At 53.0% G+C, this 14,988-nt stretch overlaps 3 protein-coding genes across 12 annotated transcripts in view; 2 read left to right on the forward strand and 1 right to left on the reverse strand.

Annotated features, from left to right (window-relative positions):
- The window catches only part of MPV17 (mitochondrial inner membrane protein MPV17), a 9,850-nt gene extending 753 nt beyond the window's left edge, over positions 1-9,097 (forward strand). The window contains exons 2-8 of one of the 9 annotated variants that reach the window (XR_013994577.1): positions 5,956-6,122; positions 6,302-6,394; positions 6,481-6,576; positions 6,815-6,847; positions 7,108-7,160; positions 7,329-7,481; positions 8,121-9,097. Coding sequence is in view for 7 of the 9 variants with exons in the window: in XM_081067913.1 (XP_080924039.1) it covers positions 5,757-6,122; positions 6,302-6,394; positions 6,481-6,576; positions 6,815-6,847; positions 7,108-7,160; positions 8,121-8,190 (711 nt within the window). In the remaining 2 variants the exon portion in view is untranslated. Of the gene's footprint in view, positions 1-5,610; positions 6,123-6,301; positions 6,395-6,480; positions 6,577-6,814; positions 6,848-7,107; positions 7,161-7,328; positions 7,482-8,120 lie in introns of those variants that run through there. The other 8 variants (XR_013994578.1, XM_081067916.1, XM_081067917.1 and 5 more) reach the window with 8 other exon arrangements.
- On the forward strand, positions 8,772-10,815 carry UCN (urocortin). Its single transcript, XM_081067920.1, has 2 exons — positions 8,772-9,988; positions 10,259-10,815. The coding sequence occupies exon 2, from the start codon at positions 10,272-10,274 to the stop codon at positions 10,653-10,655; it is 384 nt and encodes a 127-aa protein (XP_080924046.1). The 5' UTR covers positions 8,772-9,988; positions 10,259-10,271; the 3' UTR covers positions 10,656-10,815.
- Positions 10,703-14,988, reverse strand: part of TRIM54 (tripartite motif containing 54) — a 20,625-nt gene continuing 16,339 nt past the window's right edge. The window contains exons 4-9 of one of the 2 annotated variants that reach the window (XM_081067911.1): positions 13,303-13,398; positions 12,389-12,622; positions 12,103-12,125; positions 11,868-11,992; positions 11,649-11,741; positions 10,703-11,335 (exon numbers count right to left, since the gene is read on the reverse strand). In XM_081067911.1, coding sequence (XP_080924037.1) covers positions 11,325-11,335; positions 11,649-11,741; positions 11,868-11,992; positions 12,103-12,125; positions 12,389-12,622; positions 13,303-13,398 — 582 coding nt within the window. In that variant the 3' untranslated portion in view covers positions 10,703-11,324. The remainder of the gene's footprint in view (positions 11,336-11,648; positions 11,742-11,867; positions 11,993-12,102; positions 12,126-12,388; positions 12,623-13,302; positions 13,399-14,988) is intronic. The other variant, XM_081067912.1, reaches the window with a different exon arrangement.

Raw genomic sequence — 14,988 nt, forward strand, 5'->3', positions numbered from 1 at the left:
ATTTTTCTTAGTATTTTTTTGATTGTGAAATATATTTTAACATACAAAAAATGATTAAGACATGTTTGTGCAGTTTTAATAGCATTAAAACTGAATACTCCTATATCAGCTTTGAGACCCCTGGAGCGCCTGTAACCTAATTCATACAACCCAAGAGAGAAGCACTTTTCCTGAGTTTTGCCTATATCATTCTTTTGCTTTTCTTATAGTTTTACTACCTATGTATGTATCTCCAGACAATATACTCATCAAGGATTTATTTTTACTCCAAATCCAGTGATTGAATAGCAACCTCACAGAGGTAACCCAGTGACTTAACCTGCATTTGTTACCATTTTCTTTTCTTTTTTAAAAAAATTTATTGGGATGACAATTTGTTACCATTTTCATTTTGCAGATTAGCTAATGGGAGCGGGGATGGCACAGAGATAAGTAAGTTTTATAGGGGGAAGGATTAGAAGGCTTGTGACTACTGGGGCAGTGCAAGAGTAATCAGGTTAAGATGGGGACTTGCCTATGTTTAGAGGAAGCAAACAGGATTCTAATGAGGACCCCGGGCTTCTGGGAGGAAGACTGTTGAAAGCGGTGGGAGGCTACTGAAAGCCAGGGTGAAACAGCGATCCTGTTACTGGAATAGCCCCACATCAGCACTAGAAACTTCATTGGGTGACTGGTCAAAGGATGGACTCCTTTGCCCCTCCCTAGGTCCCTCTCCAGTCTCCTGTGCCCAACCACCCCATGTCCTGTCCTCAGAGTGTCCGTCAGCCTGCATGACTCACCTGGCTGCGTGTGTGGTGACTCATGCTGGACTGTATGGCTGTGATGGGAACTGATACCCTGGGCCCTTTGCCCAGTCTCCGATTCCCTCAGGGACCCTAACTTCCGGAAGGAAGGTTCTCCCTCATGGCCATCAAGAACAGGGAGCTGAGGCGGCCGGTTAGCTCAGTTGGATAGAGCACAGTGCTCTTAACAAGATTGCCAGTTCGATCCCCACATGGGCCACTGTGAGCTGCGCCCTCCACAACTAGATTGAAATAGCTGCCTGACTTGGAGCTGATGGGTCCTGGGGGAAAAAAAGCACTCTTAAATAAATAAAAGTTTAAAAAAGAAAGAATAGGGAGGTAAAGATAATCCTGTGTTTCCCTGCTCAAGGCATCTGCAGCTGACAAGGGCAGGAGTTGGAGCTCCAAGGGGCCCGCGTGCAGATAGATAGCTGAACTGATGCTAGAGACCTGTAGCTCCACCCCCGAGTCTTCCTGACGCTGTGGTGACATTTCAGCTCAGCCCTAAAGCCACATCTTGGGAGCACTTTTCTCAGATTTTCCAAACCTTTCAGACTTTTTCTTCCCTGCTGCTCAGTAAATTTGGATCAAACTACAAATAAAGGCAGGACGTGGAAATTGCTCAATGAGCTGTTTTTAGATTCTAGCACAGTAGTTCCTAAAGTCCCATGAAATAGCTTCATCACACTGGAAAACAGAAGAGAGATTTCAGTCTTGTAGTTAGACAACCAAACTTTGAATCCCAGAGCCGTAGCACTTAGCAGCTGCGTGAACAAATCAACAAACCTCTTTGAGCCTCAGTTTCCTCATCTAGAACTTGAGTTTATGTACATGACCTCACTGAGTCTGTGTAATGATTATCTCTGTGAAAAGGCTTTAGAGATTAAAAAAGGTTCAATAGAGGCTCGAGGTGTTGGCCCTTTCTGAGTGTTGGCAATCCAGATACAGCAAGCTATTCTTTTTATAATGGTGTTTGGATTGGGTTTGTTTCACTTGCCATAAATATGAACATGAATAACTATCTTAGCCTTGGTCTCCAAAAAGCAGAGCCTGAAGCTTCTGTGCAGGTACTTTGTAAGGGAGTAGGAAGGACTCCCATGGGGGGAAAGAGGGAGAGCTGGTAATCTGAAGGCTGCAATTACCACATTGGACACTGCTTAGGGTACCTGGCTGCTCAGTCTCTTAAAGCGAAGAAGCTCTTTGAAATTCCTCTTAGGACTACATAGGTGAACAATCTTTTCTGGAGAAAAGGGAAAGCCTTTACCCACCAGCTCCCATTCCACATTGGTCAGAGGTTCGCTACCTGGGATGTTAACGCCCCTGCAGGTCCAGGTCGCACATGCGTAGTCCCCTGGTAAAGCATCAACAGTGCAGCCCCAGGTGAGGCATAGGCCTAAGGCAAGAATCTATCAGGTTGAACTGCAGTAATGGCTGCAGTGAGAGAGAAATGAATCAAGAAGATAGGAAATAGTTTGAAAGAAGTGTCTGACACACCCAGTTTTGGCCAAGCCAGTCGGGAACATGGGCAAAGGTCTGCTGTAAGTTCTGCAGAATTTGAGATAGCCTTCGCCCTTCCTTTCTTGGGGCCTGTTTCCAATGGGCCCAGGACCCAGCTCCATCCATCCATGGCCACCCTGGTCCTGCTGTGGGAGCTGCTGAGCTTCTGAAGACACTGGTTGCCCTGGAGTTTGAGTTAAGCCAGGATGTAAGAGTCATCCAGTCCAACCCGATACTACAGAGAAGGAAATTGAGGCAAGGGTTGGGGGTAACATGCACTGAGGTCTCACCATCAGTGGTAGACCCGACGTTAGGACCTCGGGAACTTCCCAATGCACTTCCCTGTCTCAAGTGCAGGGGACACGACTGGGGGCTCAGAATGCTGAGTAGCCCTAGCTGGTCTGGGCTTAGCTGACAAGTTGCAGACCCTTCCATTTTGTCTCAATTTCTGGCAGTAGGATGGGTTCAGGCCAGGAATGGGGAGAACATTCACAGTAATCCCAGAGGATGCACTCCCCTCAATGAGGGGCTTCAGCTCCCCCTGGGTTCTGATGGACTGAGCTCCTAGCCAGGCTGCTATTTACTTGTTGGGGAGGAGTGAGGAGTGAGTCAACAGCACCGCAGCCCCACGCCAGTAGCTGTACCTGGCAATTCAGCTCTCCTATACTCAAGGACATACTTCCTGCTCCTCGTTCCCACTTCCTGCTGCTCAGTCTTGCCTCTTCCATTAACACTTTATTTTCTTGCATCTAAGACTCCACACACAAAAGCCAGGAGAGGCACAAAATAAGGGAAGTAGGAAACTTACTCCCACTCCCACCTGTGCCTAGGGAGGGGGTGTGCAAGTTGGGGCTTTTCCACTAGTGGACGGGGAGGGTCCCAAATACATCTGTGCTCGGAGGCAGGCTCTCCCCCCACCTTACCCCCACTCTACTGAATCCAGTGGCGAGTGACGGCATGAGAACTGGCACCTACCCAGGGGTATGATGTCACGCCCGCACCAGCGTCTGCCTGCTGGGCTCTGTGCCCAGCCTGGCATTGGGGCATCACTGCCCAGCAGCCCCTCACCCTGCCCCATCAGGGCTCGGGCAGTTGTCTCTGCAGGCCTCCAGCCACAACCCCCTGGAAACAAGTCCAAGGAAAGAGGAGCCGGAACACTGGGAGGTCCAGACTAAGCAGCTATGCCCAGGACGCCCAGAAGCGGGGCGGTGTGGGGCCATTTGGGCTCAGGGCTGGGGAAGGTGGAATAAGGAATCTGAATGTCAGCCCTTCCTGCTCAGTCACGTGGAGTGGAAATGTAGGCTTTGCTCTATGTTGGGACCAAAGCCATAGACCCCCCTGGGGTTGCTGAGGCCTGGGGGCCTGATCTGTGGACAGAAGAGGGACCTGTGGGCACTGTTTTGTCTGAAATGGACAGAACGGGCAGAGCTGTCCCCCTCCTACTCCGGCTGCTGTCCTTTGGCTCGGTATCCCTCTGGCTTGATGGACATGGTTTGAGGGCCTGGACTCTCTTTCTCAGACCACAGGCTTCCAGGACTGTGGTTTTCATTCCTGTTCTGCCTTCAGCTTGTGTGACTGCTGGCAAGCATGAAGAGTAAAAACACACACGTCTCTTCATGACTGTTTCTTTCCCAGGAGTATTGCTGCTAGCGCTCCCCACAGACAACAAGGAACAGAGATTGTCACATTTTGGGGAGTAAAAGACAGAGGAAGTGCATTAGTCCAGGAAGTACCTTTGCTGTGTGGGCCTGTGGGGCTGGTTCGGGCAGGAACCCCCCACGAGTGGCAGCCACACGCCTCCTGGCACCTCCGGTCCCTGAGCCTGTGCTGGGAATTCCCTGGCCTGGATTCAGGCCCCAGCTCCACTCCTTACCAAGTCACCTCATCTCTCAAAGGCATTGAATGGAGGTGTGACCCCCTATCTCCCAGACCTTTTGTGAGGATTGAATGTATGAGACCCCTTGTAAACTCAACATCTTGCCTAAGCAGCATGTCAAAGTGTTGGGCTTTCCATTGAAGAAGTGAGTGCCTTTCTGCTCCACCCGCAGGGTCACTCTTCCTTTACGCCTGGGAGTGCAGAAGTGTCCATGCATAAAGGGAAGGGGGACCCTGGTGATCCCAGTTGTCAGGGAGCGGGGATAGGGAGTGAAGTGCTAATTGGGGGAGCCTTGAATTCCACTGTCCTGGCACCCTGGGCCTGACATGCAGGCCTGCGGGCCCCTTGGAGTTCTTCATGCCCTTCCCAGTGTAGTCGTGTTGTTTGGGGCAGAACGTTTGACATTTTTCCTTGGTGTGTTCTCTGAGCACCTGCCTTGGTTAGCTGTGGCAGGGCTAAGAGAACAAAGCTGTCAAGGGTTCTGTCCTTGTCCTCTGGAAGGTCGTGTCTGGCCCTGTTCTGGGAAGAACCTCCACCACTTTGGGAGTTGCAGGCACAGGAGAGGTAGGGCTACCTTGCTGGCTGTGCTGGGGGTCCCAGCAGCTGAGACCGGCAGCCTTGGTTGCTACAGGTGCCCCTGCTCCAGCCGCAGCCCCAGCTCTCAGCCTTGCCCAACTGCCTCTGATGAGGCTGCGCAGAGGTGTGGGGGAAGAGCAGTGAGTCTGCAGCCAGTACGGACGTCAGAGCCAGCTCCCGGCCAAGGAAAGGGGTGGAAGGATATGTTTGCCCAGCGCTAATTGAGGGCACAGGGATGGTGGTGGCTCTGGGCTAGTGGGGGACTCTCATTACTCAAGTGAGATCTGCAGGCGAGCTGAAGATCATATGGTCACTCCCAGGTGGCCCTATAAGTGTGTATTTGCTAGAAGCCATCACGCCACCAGAACTGACGGGGGGGCTCTGTAAATAATGATTTCTGTCTTGGTTTCTGGATGAGGGAGTCTGACAAGGGCTGCTTAGAGCTGGGTATCTGTGCCAGTGAGGGGAGGGGAAGCAAGTGCAAAGGCCTGGGGGAGAAATGGCTGGAATACCTATTGCCAGCTCAATCTGAGGTGTGAAGGGGTGTCTGGGTTTACCTGATTGTGCTAAGAAGTGGCCAAGACTCTTCCCTGTGGGGACTCATTTGTGCCAGCTCCACCAGTCAGCTTCTTTCCTGGAACCATTTGAACACTCACGTTTCAGAAAAAGAGTTATTCTTGCTGTTCACCAGAGACCCCAAGACCCAGGTGAAGGACCCTGGCCAGGATCTGGCTTTGGGCTGGGGGTGAAAACCCAGGGTTCCTTATCATCCTACATATGACCTCTCCATAGAGTAGTGTCCTGGAAAGAAGACTGTCTAGGAAATCAAGCCGCGTGGGTTGTGCTCTGTCGCTTACTGGTTATGTGAGGTCCCAGACCTTCATTTCCATACCTCTGAAATAAGGGGTATGGGTGCAGTTATCTAGAAGGCCTTTCCAGTTCTGACAGTCCGTGCTTCTCATCCCCTGGCACCTTAAGTTGTCCTTCCTTCCTCTAACTGCAGTTTCTGACTCCTCCATTGCTCCATGCAGAGTCCTTGGGTCCTGGCCTGCTCCAGGCTGCTCATCCCAGTTTCTAACAGGACACACATAGGGTGGCACCATCCTTGGGAGAGGAGAGCTTTGAAGCAGCAGCAAGGGACTGGCCGTTTGCCCCAGAATTCAGCCCTTGGACCCAGAGTGCTAGAGACTCATTCAGTCAGCAGGCTTACCTCCCTCCTTGGAGTGGCAGCCCCTCCCGGGAGGTATCCTGACAACACCTGTGTACCCTGCACAGGGTCCCTGATGGGCCTGGGTGATGTCGTCTCACAGCAGCTAGTGGAGAGGCGAGGTCTGCGGGAACACCAGGCTGGCCGGACCTTGACCATGGTCTGTCTGGGCTGTGGCTTTGTGGTAAGTTCTGCCCACAGCAGGGCTGCTGCTGGATTGGACAGTGGTCTGTTTCCCTTGGCCTTTCTTACATCTACGCCAACCTGGAGTGTACGCTTGCCCTGAAATTTGGTTTTTAATACTCAAGGGAGAGGCTTTGTGATGTAAAAGCCGACTGCCCCCCTCCCTGGGTTTGCTTTCAGGGCCCTGTGGTAGGAGGCTGGTACAGGGTTTTAGACCGTCTCGTCCCTGGGACCGCCAAGGTGGATGCACTAAAGAAGATGTTGTTGGATCAGGTGAGCGGGAGGAAACGGGGGCTGGGGAGGCTGAGCTGGAGGAAGCTGGCTTAGGTGCTTACAGCTCTTTAATCTCTCTTCCTTAGGGGGGCTTTGCCCCATGTTTTCTAGGCTGTTTCCTCCCACTGATAGGGACACTCAATGGACTGTCAGCCCAGGACAACTGGGCCAAACTCCAGCGGGTGAGCTGGGCAGGTGTGGGGAAGACCTCTGGCTGGCAGACTGGCACGCCCAGGGGAATGAGGCAGGCTTCAGGGGGGTGACACAGGCCGAGGTACAGGTCGGCTCTGGAAGAAAGGAGCTGAGCGGGTGCAGTGCAGGAGTGTGCTCTCTGAACAAATCTGTGGGTGCTATTCAGACTGGGGCCTGGGAGCTGCTTGGAAGTGCAAGTGCTGATCGGGTCCTTCTGTGTCTCCTCAGGATTATCCTGATGCCCTCGTCACCAACTACTATGTAAGAGCTGACACCCTCCGCTGCCTGTCCTCCTGCCTCCTTGAGTCCAGAAGTGCCCAGGGATTGGGGGTCCTCCTGACCTAGAAATCCCTCAGTTGGGATGACTCCCTCATTCCCAGTGTGGGCACCACACTCAGGGAAGCTCTCCCCATTTGTTCAGCTTGGTTCTGTTTACAGAAGTTGGAGGACCAGGGAAGGCAGCGAGTCTGGGGTCAGGTGATGGAGGCAGCCTCCCAACATTTACCTTTCCTCTCTCGTAGCTCTGGCCTGCTGTGCAGCTAGCCAACTTCTACCTGGTCCCCCTTCATTACAGGTATGGCAGATCCCCACCCCACCCTTCATGGAAGAGCCACATTATGAGCAGTTGTAGAGAAAGTGATTCTCATTCAACCTTGAGCTACCTTAGACCCCCAGGAATGCTCTGCCCTGAGCAGAGCTCCTAGACTCCTGAGCATTTTATTCATCCTCTTGTTCATTATAGAACCTGTCGCAGAGTGTCTGCCCACTGACCTCAGCAGGGTCCTGCTCCACAACCCTTGGCTCTGTCCCACCTGAGCTCCGTACCTGTGCTGCAGCGTGGAGGGGGCTGCAGCCTAGTTAGAAGGGTCGCTCAAAGAGCCATGTAGGAACCTGGGTAGGTTCACCCACTGCTAAATATTATTTTACCCTAATCATAAAGGGTAATATTGCTGAAACTGCAATAAAAATAGTAGAACTCAGGATGACTAGTTAAAATTAGGAAGGTGATGGGGCTTTGGGAACAGAAAAATAAACAGAGAAAAATATAAAACTCTTCAGAGGGGACATGGTTAAAATTTACATGCATAGCGTAGCTAAAAGGAATATAGATTTGTGAACCAAATTTTAAACATTAGGGTCCTTGTAACGGTCTTAGAAGCTAAAGCAAGGTCAATTTAACATTAAGAGAAGGAGGTGTTACTTTCTATGACAGACAGTACGTTTCTGGAAGATGAGAGCTTCTCCGCTGGTACAAGGATGACAGATACGTGTATTTAGAAGGAGCCCGGACAGGACTATGAGTAACAGCCCTGTAGGGCAAGATGGCTGCTGAGGGTATTTCACCTGAGGCTCTGGGATAGCAGTAGAACCTGAGCTGTGTCTTCTGGTCCAAACCACACGTCCCTCCTGAAGGAGGTGTAAATCTGGATGTTTTCAGAGATAATGCCTCCTTTTGCATTACACTTTCCCATCTCTCCCCACTTGGTTTCTCCTTATCCTTCCTCTTTTTCACGCTGCCATTCCTGTTCCTTAGGTTGGCTGTTGTCCAGTGTGTTGCTGTTGTCTGGAATTCCTACCTGTCCTGGAAGGCACATCAGCTGTAAGCCTGCCTCACTCCATTGCTTCTGCCTTGCAGTGACGCAGCTTGACCCTGGAATGGTCGGCTGACCTCCTCCTCAAAGTGGGCACATTGGTTTCACTGGGTTGGGTTGCTGGTCAGAATGTAGCGGGATTAGCACTATGAATCGGCCCGTTTCACTCTAAAATGTAAACTGACTCCTTTTGAATTTACTAAAACTTGTATAATGGTCTTATGCCCACCGCATAGTAGGCACCCCATAAATATTTGTTCAGCCATATGCTCTTGTCAACATTACTTTATATCTATATCCCAGCCAGTGCACTCATCCCCGCTTTTCATAAATACATCTATTTCCCTAACCCTCTCCAGCCCTAGTGTAGCTCCAGTTCCTTGGGGACCCCCTCAAGCCCTTTATGTGTTACCTCCGTAAATATGTTATAAATGTGTAATCTGGAACCTGCAGTAAGACCCAACAGAAAAATACTAGGGAGTCAGAATTTCTAGGGAATGGAAAGAAGCCTAGAAACCACCAAGCCCAAACTTCTTTTACAGATGAGGACACTGAGGTCCCTGGAAGTAAGGTGACCTGTCCACACCATGAGTTAGTGGCAAAGTAGCAACTTGAACCCACATGCTATAAATCAAATGTTTAAATACCCCCAAATTCATAAGGCGAAGAACCTGAGGCCCCAGGTGATGGCACTGGGAGGTGGGGCCTTTGGAGATTAGGTGGTGAGAGCACAGCCCTCACCACCCAGGTGGTGGGATGCGTGCCCTGATAAAAGCGGCCGTGCGAGGACACAGCAAGAAGCTGCCATCCATGAACCAGCAAGCAGATCCTCACCAGACACCACATCTACTGGGGCCATGATCTTGGACTTCCCAGCTTCCAGAGCTGTGAGAAATAAATGTGTGTTGGGTATAAGCCACCCAGTCTGTGGTATTTTTGTTACAGCCGCTCAGATGGACTAAGGCACCATGCTTCCTTACTTCCTACCAAGTGATCTTAGCCTGGCGGTAAAGATAGAGTAATGCTGCTGTGGTTCCCAGGAGAACAAGCAACTTGGCCAAACTACCACTTTGGAGCACACAGAAGCTGGTGGACCAGCCTTTTGTGGTCTGAAGGCTCTTGAGGCCAGAAACCCTCGTTTTTATGGTGCCTCAATCAGACAGCCCTAGAATTTAGATCCTGGGACTGGAATAAGATCAGGAATTCTGGTTGACTTAGCCTGCCTCGGCTGCTTCCTGGGTGGGTACCATGGTGAGGATGGCATGCCAGCGCAGCACTCCTGGTTGTCTCAGCTTACAGAGCTGGTAACCGGCATGGGACTGAGTCTGAGCAGCACTGCCTTCTCCCAGTGCCTCTGGGCCCTCTGGAGGCAGAGGGCAGGGTCAGCCCCACGATCCAGCCACCCTTCCGTGTGCCAGAAAAGACTAGCCATCCGGACTCCTCTGGTCTGGGGACCGGCCCTACCCACTGCTGGCTGTTCTCCGCCGGCGAAGGACACTCAGTGGCTTCCAGAGCAATGTTCATGCCCCAGCCAGCTTCTCGCTCGCTTGAGTCCGCTGTCGCTTCTAGCGCAAGCCCCAGAGACGCGCCCCTCGGGGTCCCGCCACCCGCTGCACTCGAAGCTGCCACCGTCATTGCTCTACAATCAGTGCATGCTCCTCGCTGACGTCAGTCGGAGCTGTCCTGGAGCTATATAAGGCTGGCGGCCGTCCCGGGACAGACCCCGTGTTTCCCAAGGCGTCCTCAGCCCGCCCCGAGGGACAGAGACTGGACCTCCCTCCTGCCCTGTGCGGACGCTCTCTGGCAACCTGTGAGTGGCTCGGAGCGTCCGCCCCGGACTCCTCAACACCAGGACTCCTCACTCCGCTCACCCGCCGGGACCCGCTAATAGGGAGGGAGGGAGGGAAGGCGGAAAGGGTGGCACAGGACTGGGCAAACGGCAGGGACTGCAGGGAAGGTTGTGGGCACAGTGCGGCAGCCACAGGGGACCGGCGGGGACGCTGGATGTGCGCGGGAAGGGGAGCGGCGCCACCTGCGACTGTTCCAAGCGCACCTCACCCTGCGCTGCTCCTGTGTCCAGGGCTGGTGGCACCATGAGGCTGGCGGGACGTGCGGCGTTGCTGGCGGCGCTGCTGCTCCTGGCACATCTGCGCCCGGGGAGCAGCCAGTGGAGCCCGGAGCAGGAGGCGGCAGCCGGGGTCCAGGACCCGAGTCTGCGCTGGAGTCCCGGAGCGCGGAACCAAGGCGGGGGGGCCCGCGCGCTCCTCTTGCTGCTGGCGGAGCGTTTCCCGCGCCGCGCGGGGCCAGGCCGATGGGGATCTGTGACCACAGGAGAGCGGCCGCGACGGGACGACGCTCCGCTGTCCATTGACCTCACCTTCCACCTCCTGCGGACCCTGCTGGAGATGGCACGGACGCAGAGCCAGCGCGAGCGCGCAGAGCAGAACCGCATCCTATTCGACTCGGTGGGCAAGTGATCGGCGGGGCCTGGGGCGCGGACAACCTCGACCCCCACCCCCAACCCGGAGCTGGGACCCGCGCAACTGGAACTGACCCAGTCCCGCGGGGCTAGAGCTGCCCGGGGATACCCTGAGCACGCTCTGCGTTACTAGTTTTTAATAAAAGTGCTGGAGAGCCTATGGTCTCTGTAGTGGGGGCGCGGGGAACCTTCCACAGCAGGGTGGGAACCCCTAGGAACGTGGGGCCTCCCAGGCCGGCGGGAGGGAACCAGTGCTGCAGGAGGAGCACCCTGGAGAGTGGCTTTCGGCCAGGGTCCTGTGTCCCTACCATGCCCAAGTCCCCCGGAACACAAGTCCTGATCCTGCCGCACCACCCCTTACTCTTTGCCTTTGGCACTGGCTCAGGAATCCAAGCCTAATATCAAGGAGGTTCCCAATAGGGGTTCCATTCACTTCCGCCTCCCAGCGGGTCCCAAATCCGGAGAAGGGCGGACTGGTGACAGGGTCGCCTCAGAATTGAGACACACAGTGAGCAGTGAAAGGAGCTGCGGGTCGGGATGCTTGAGCCCTTTATTGAGCCTCCCCCGCGGCGGGGCGCCGAGCTGGGGGGCGCGGTGGTCTCTGCGCAGATCCTCCACTACCCGAGCGCCAGGCCCCCAGAGCGCGAAGTCCCCCACAGGGGGAGGGTCAGTGCAGGCCTGTCCCCAGGAAAAAAAGCGCGGTGGGCGGGCGCTCCAAGGAAACAAGGCGACTCCAAAACCCAGCTCACCCCCTTTCCCCAGCCACGTGGGTGTCTCCTCTACTTCCCCACCCACCCTGCTTGCCCAAAGCCCCGGAGGAAGGGCTGTCGGGAAAGAAAGTGTCCTTTTGCACCCGCGCTAGGGGGCGCTCCGCTCCTGCTGAGGGGTGGGAAGCGTTTGAAAGCAGGGTCTGCGAGGGAGCCCTGGTCCCGCAGGGAGGGCGATCACCCGAGGACCAGTCAGGCCGCGAGGGCCCTCGCTATGCACTCACCTTCCGGCCCATCCAGCCGCTCCTCCTCTGGCCCTGCGTTGCCTTCCTCCCCGTCCATCGCCATGTCCTCGTCCTCTTCCTCCCCGGAAGCTCCTGGGCCCAAAGAAGAACCCCGTAAGGTAGAGTCTCCTGCTGGTTGGGCGCCCTGCCCTATCCTCCCCCCACCCGGAGGGTCCTGATGCCCAGTCCCGGCGGCCTCTCCCCTCCTGGCTCCCTCACCTGGCTGGAAGTCTATGGTCCTCAGCATTTCCGCCACGTGCTCCACGCTCACCGTGAATTGCTCCATGCTTTCATAGCCTGGCTCTGGCCGTCCTGCCAGCTCCACTTTCGACATTGTCCCGACCCTGCAGCGGTGGCAACGGCCCATCTGGAACCGCCCCAGCACCCTCACCCCCCGCTCGTGGCAGTGAAGCCCCGCGGCCCCTCCCTTTCCCTCCTCGCTCCGCCTACTCACTTATTGATGAGCTCCTTGGCCTGCTGTAGGGAAGAAAGGTGGGGGAGAGTAAGCACCGTGCCAACCTCCGGCAAAGTCTCACTTCTGAGGCCCACCACAGTCCTGCTGGGTAGGCAGGGGAGGCATGTCCCAATTCTTTAAGGAAAAAATGGACTCAGAGGACGTGACTTGCCCAAGGCCGTGGAGGATGAGTGTCAGAGATAAGACTTGAACCCAGGTCTCTAGGTGCCAAGGTCCCCCACTCCAGCCATTATGCAGCAGCCTGCCACCCTCTCCCAGGGCCCACCTGCAGGTAGAGCGCCATCTGCGGCTCCTCCATGGACTGGATGGCTGACTCCACCAGCTTAGAGGAGGACTCTAGGTGGTCTCCGTACTGGCGGATGAGGCCCCTGACGCGCTGCAGCTTCCCCTCCTGCTCCCGAGCCAGCGCCTGCAGCAGCTCACTCTTCCTTTCCTCCAGCACTGCGCACAGGGTCTCAAACCTCTGGTTCAGCAACTGCTTCTGCCTCCGGCTGTTGTCCTGAAAAAGGAGCAACGTGGAAGAGACCTCACGGCTGAGAGAGCACCCAGCCACTTGCCCCACTCCCCACTTAATGGAAGTCACAGAAAGCCAAGAAGAAAAGTGACCTGTCAGTTACAGCACAAATTAGTGGCAGAGTCAGAGCCAAGGGCTGCTGATTCCCAAATCTTTTCAGAAATAATAATAGCATGACAGTTTTTGAGATATAATTGACATAGAACATCATACTAGTTTCAGGTGTACAATGTAATGATTCAAGATTTGTATATATTGTGAAATGATCACCACAATATGTCTAGTTAACATCTGTCACCATACATAGCTACAACTTTTTTTTTCATGTGATGATAACTTTTAAGATCTACTCTCTTAGTAACACAGTATTTTAAAGTAGCCTTATGAGAGATGTTTATGTCTCTGGCCCTGGTTTTTATTTGTATTATCCCATTTAGTTCTCAAAAAGATCAAGTGAGGTAGGCACCATATCATTCTCATTAGCACTATTTTACATCGTTAAAAACAAACAAAACCAAAGCACAGCGAACTTAAGTAACTGAACCAAAGTCACAGAGCTAGTGAGGGGTGGAGCTGAGATTCACATCCTGGCTAAACACATCCCATTACTTGTGATCCATCTCCAAGAGCCCAGAAACTTTCCTTCCCTCCTATCCTAGGCTTACCTCGATGGTCTGGCACACCTCCTCCATCTGTGTGATCACAGCTTGCACACGGTCATTGCCCGCCACCAGCATCGCGATGCCGTCACTGAGCTCGCTCTGCCACACATACAGGACAGCACTTAGGGTTGGAGGACCTGGTCTAGAACTGCACCCCTCCCGTCCCAGCCAGGGCTGCCTAGGAAAGAACTGCCCCCTTCACCCCACCGTCAGGACATCTGCAGGGAAGCTATTTCCAAGATCAAGAAGTGCGGAAACACATGATAGATTCTGGAAGGAAGTCAGGAGAGGAAGGCCTCCACCACCAACTGAGCAAGGAAGAGACATTCACCAAATATCCAAGTGCCAGGCACTGGGCTAGATGCTTTATCTGGACATTTATGCCTTCCATCGATTCTGAAAAATTCTTCATGATTATCTGTTAGGACAATATTGCCTCTTCTCCATTCTCTTTATTTTCTTGTTTTGTGACTCTGATTAGATATATGTTAGACCTTCTCACTCTCAACCTTCTCATCTCCCAGTGCAGTATTCTAGGCAATTTGTTCTCAGTCCTCTCTTCCCACTCACTAATTCTCTCTTCAGAGAAATCTTGCATTTAATTCATCCTTTGACTGTTTAATTTCAGTAATCTATTTTCACTTGTAAAAATTCTATTTGGTCTTTGCCAAATCTGATTTTTTGGGGGGGGAAGGGAAACAGGACTTTATTGGGGAACAGTGTGTACTTCCAGGACTTTTTTTCCAAGTCAATTTGTCCTTTCAATCTTAGTTGTGGAGGGTGCCATTCAGGTTCAAGTTGTCCTTTCAGTCTTAGTTGTGGAGGGCGCAGCTCAGCTCCAGGTCCAGTGCCGTTTTCTAGTTGCCGTTTTCTATTTGCCGTTTTCTATTTGCACGGGGCGTAGCCCACCATCCCTTGCAGGAGTCGAGGAGTTGAACCCGCAACCTTGTGGTTGACAGGATGCATTCCAACTAACTGAGCCATACGGGAAGCAGCTCAGCTCAAGGTGCTGTGTTCAATCTTAGTTGCAGAGGGCGGAGCCCACCATCCCTTATCCCTTGCGCGACTCAAGGAATTGAACTGGCAACCTTGTGGTTGAGAGCCCACTGGCCCATGTGGGAATCGAACCGGCAGCCTTCGGAGTTAGGAGCATGGAGCTCTAACCGCCTGAGCCACCGGGCTGGCCCCCAAATCTGAATTTTTGATAGTCTAGTATTATTTGTTTTTCAATTTCCTTTTTTCTTGAGAGCATTTTATTCACAGTGACTTTCTATTCTTTAATAATTCCAATACCCGAATTCCTCAGGAATCGAAATCTAAAATTTTTGTTTCTGCTGACTTCACTAATGGGGAACATTTCTTTGTGTCTCTTCAGTTGTGAGCTAATCTTTTGTTGTTCTTAATCTAAGGAAAACCGAAGGGTTTAAACAGGGTTTTTACCTCCAGGCAGAATTTGCATTTGCTTGTGCCGAAAGCTAGGCGGCGCAACTGACCTCTTTAGTGCCTGGGATTCCAATTTAACCTGGGGTTCTTAGTTCACTGCAGGTCTACCACTGTTAGAGGTTTGGAGGCATAGTCTCATCTCTCTAGCTCAGTAACACTGCCAGCATTTACCCTCTGGGAAATCCCACTTATTCTGTGCTTAACGCTCAGGGTTCTGTCCTCAGCTCACTTCTCCCAAGTCTTCTC

The sequence above is a fragment of the Rhinolophus hipposideros genome, assembly GCF_964194185.1.
Source record: "Rhinolophus hipposideros genome assembly, chromosome: 12".
In the NCBI taxonomy this organism is placed as follows: domain Eukaryota; kingdom Metazoa; phylum Chordata; class Mammalia; order Chiroptera; family Rhinolophidae; genus Rhinolophus; species Rhinolophus hipposideros.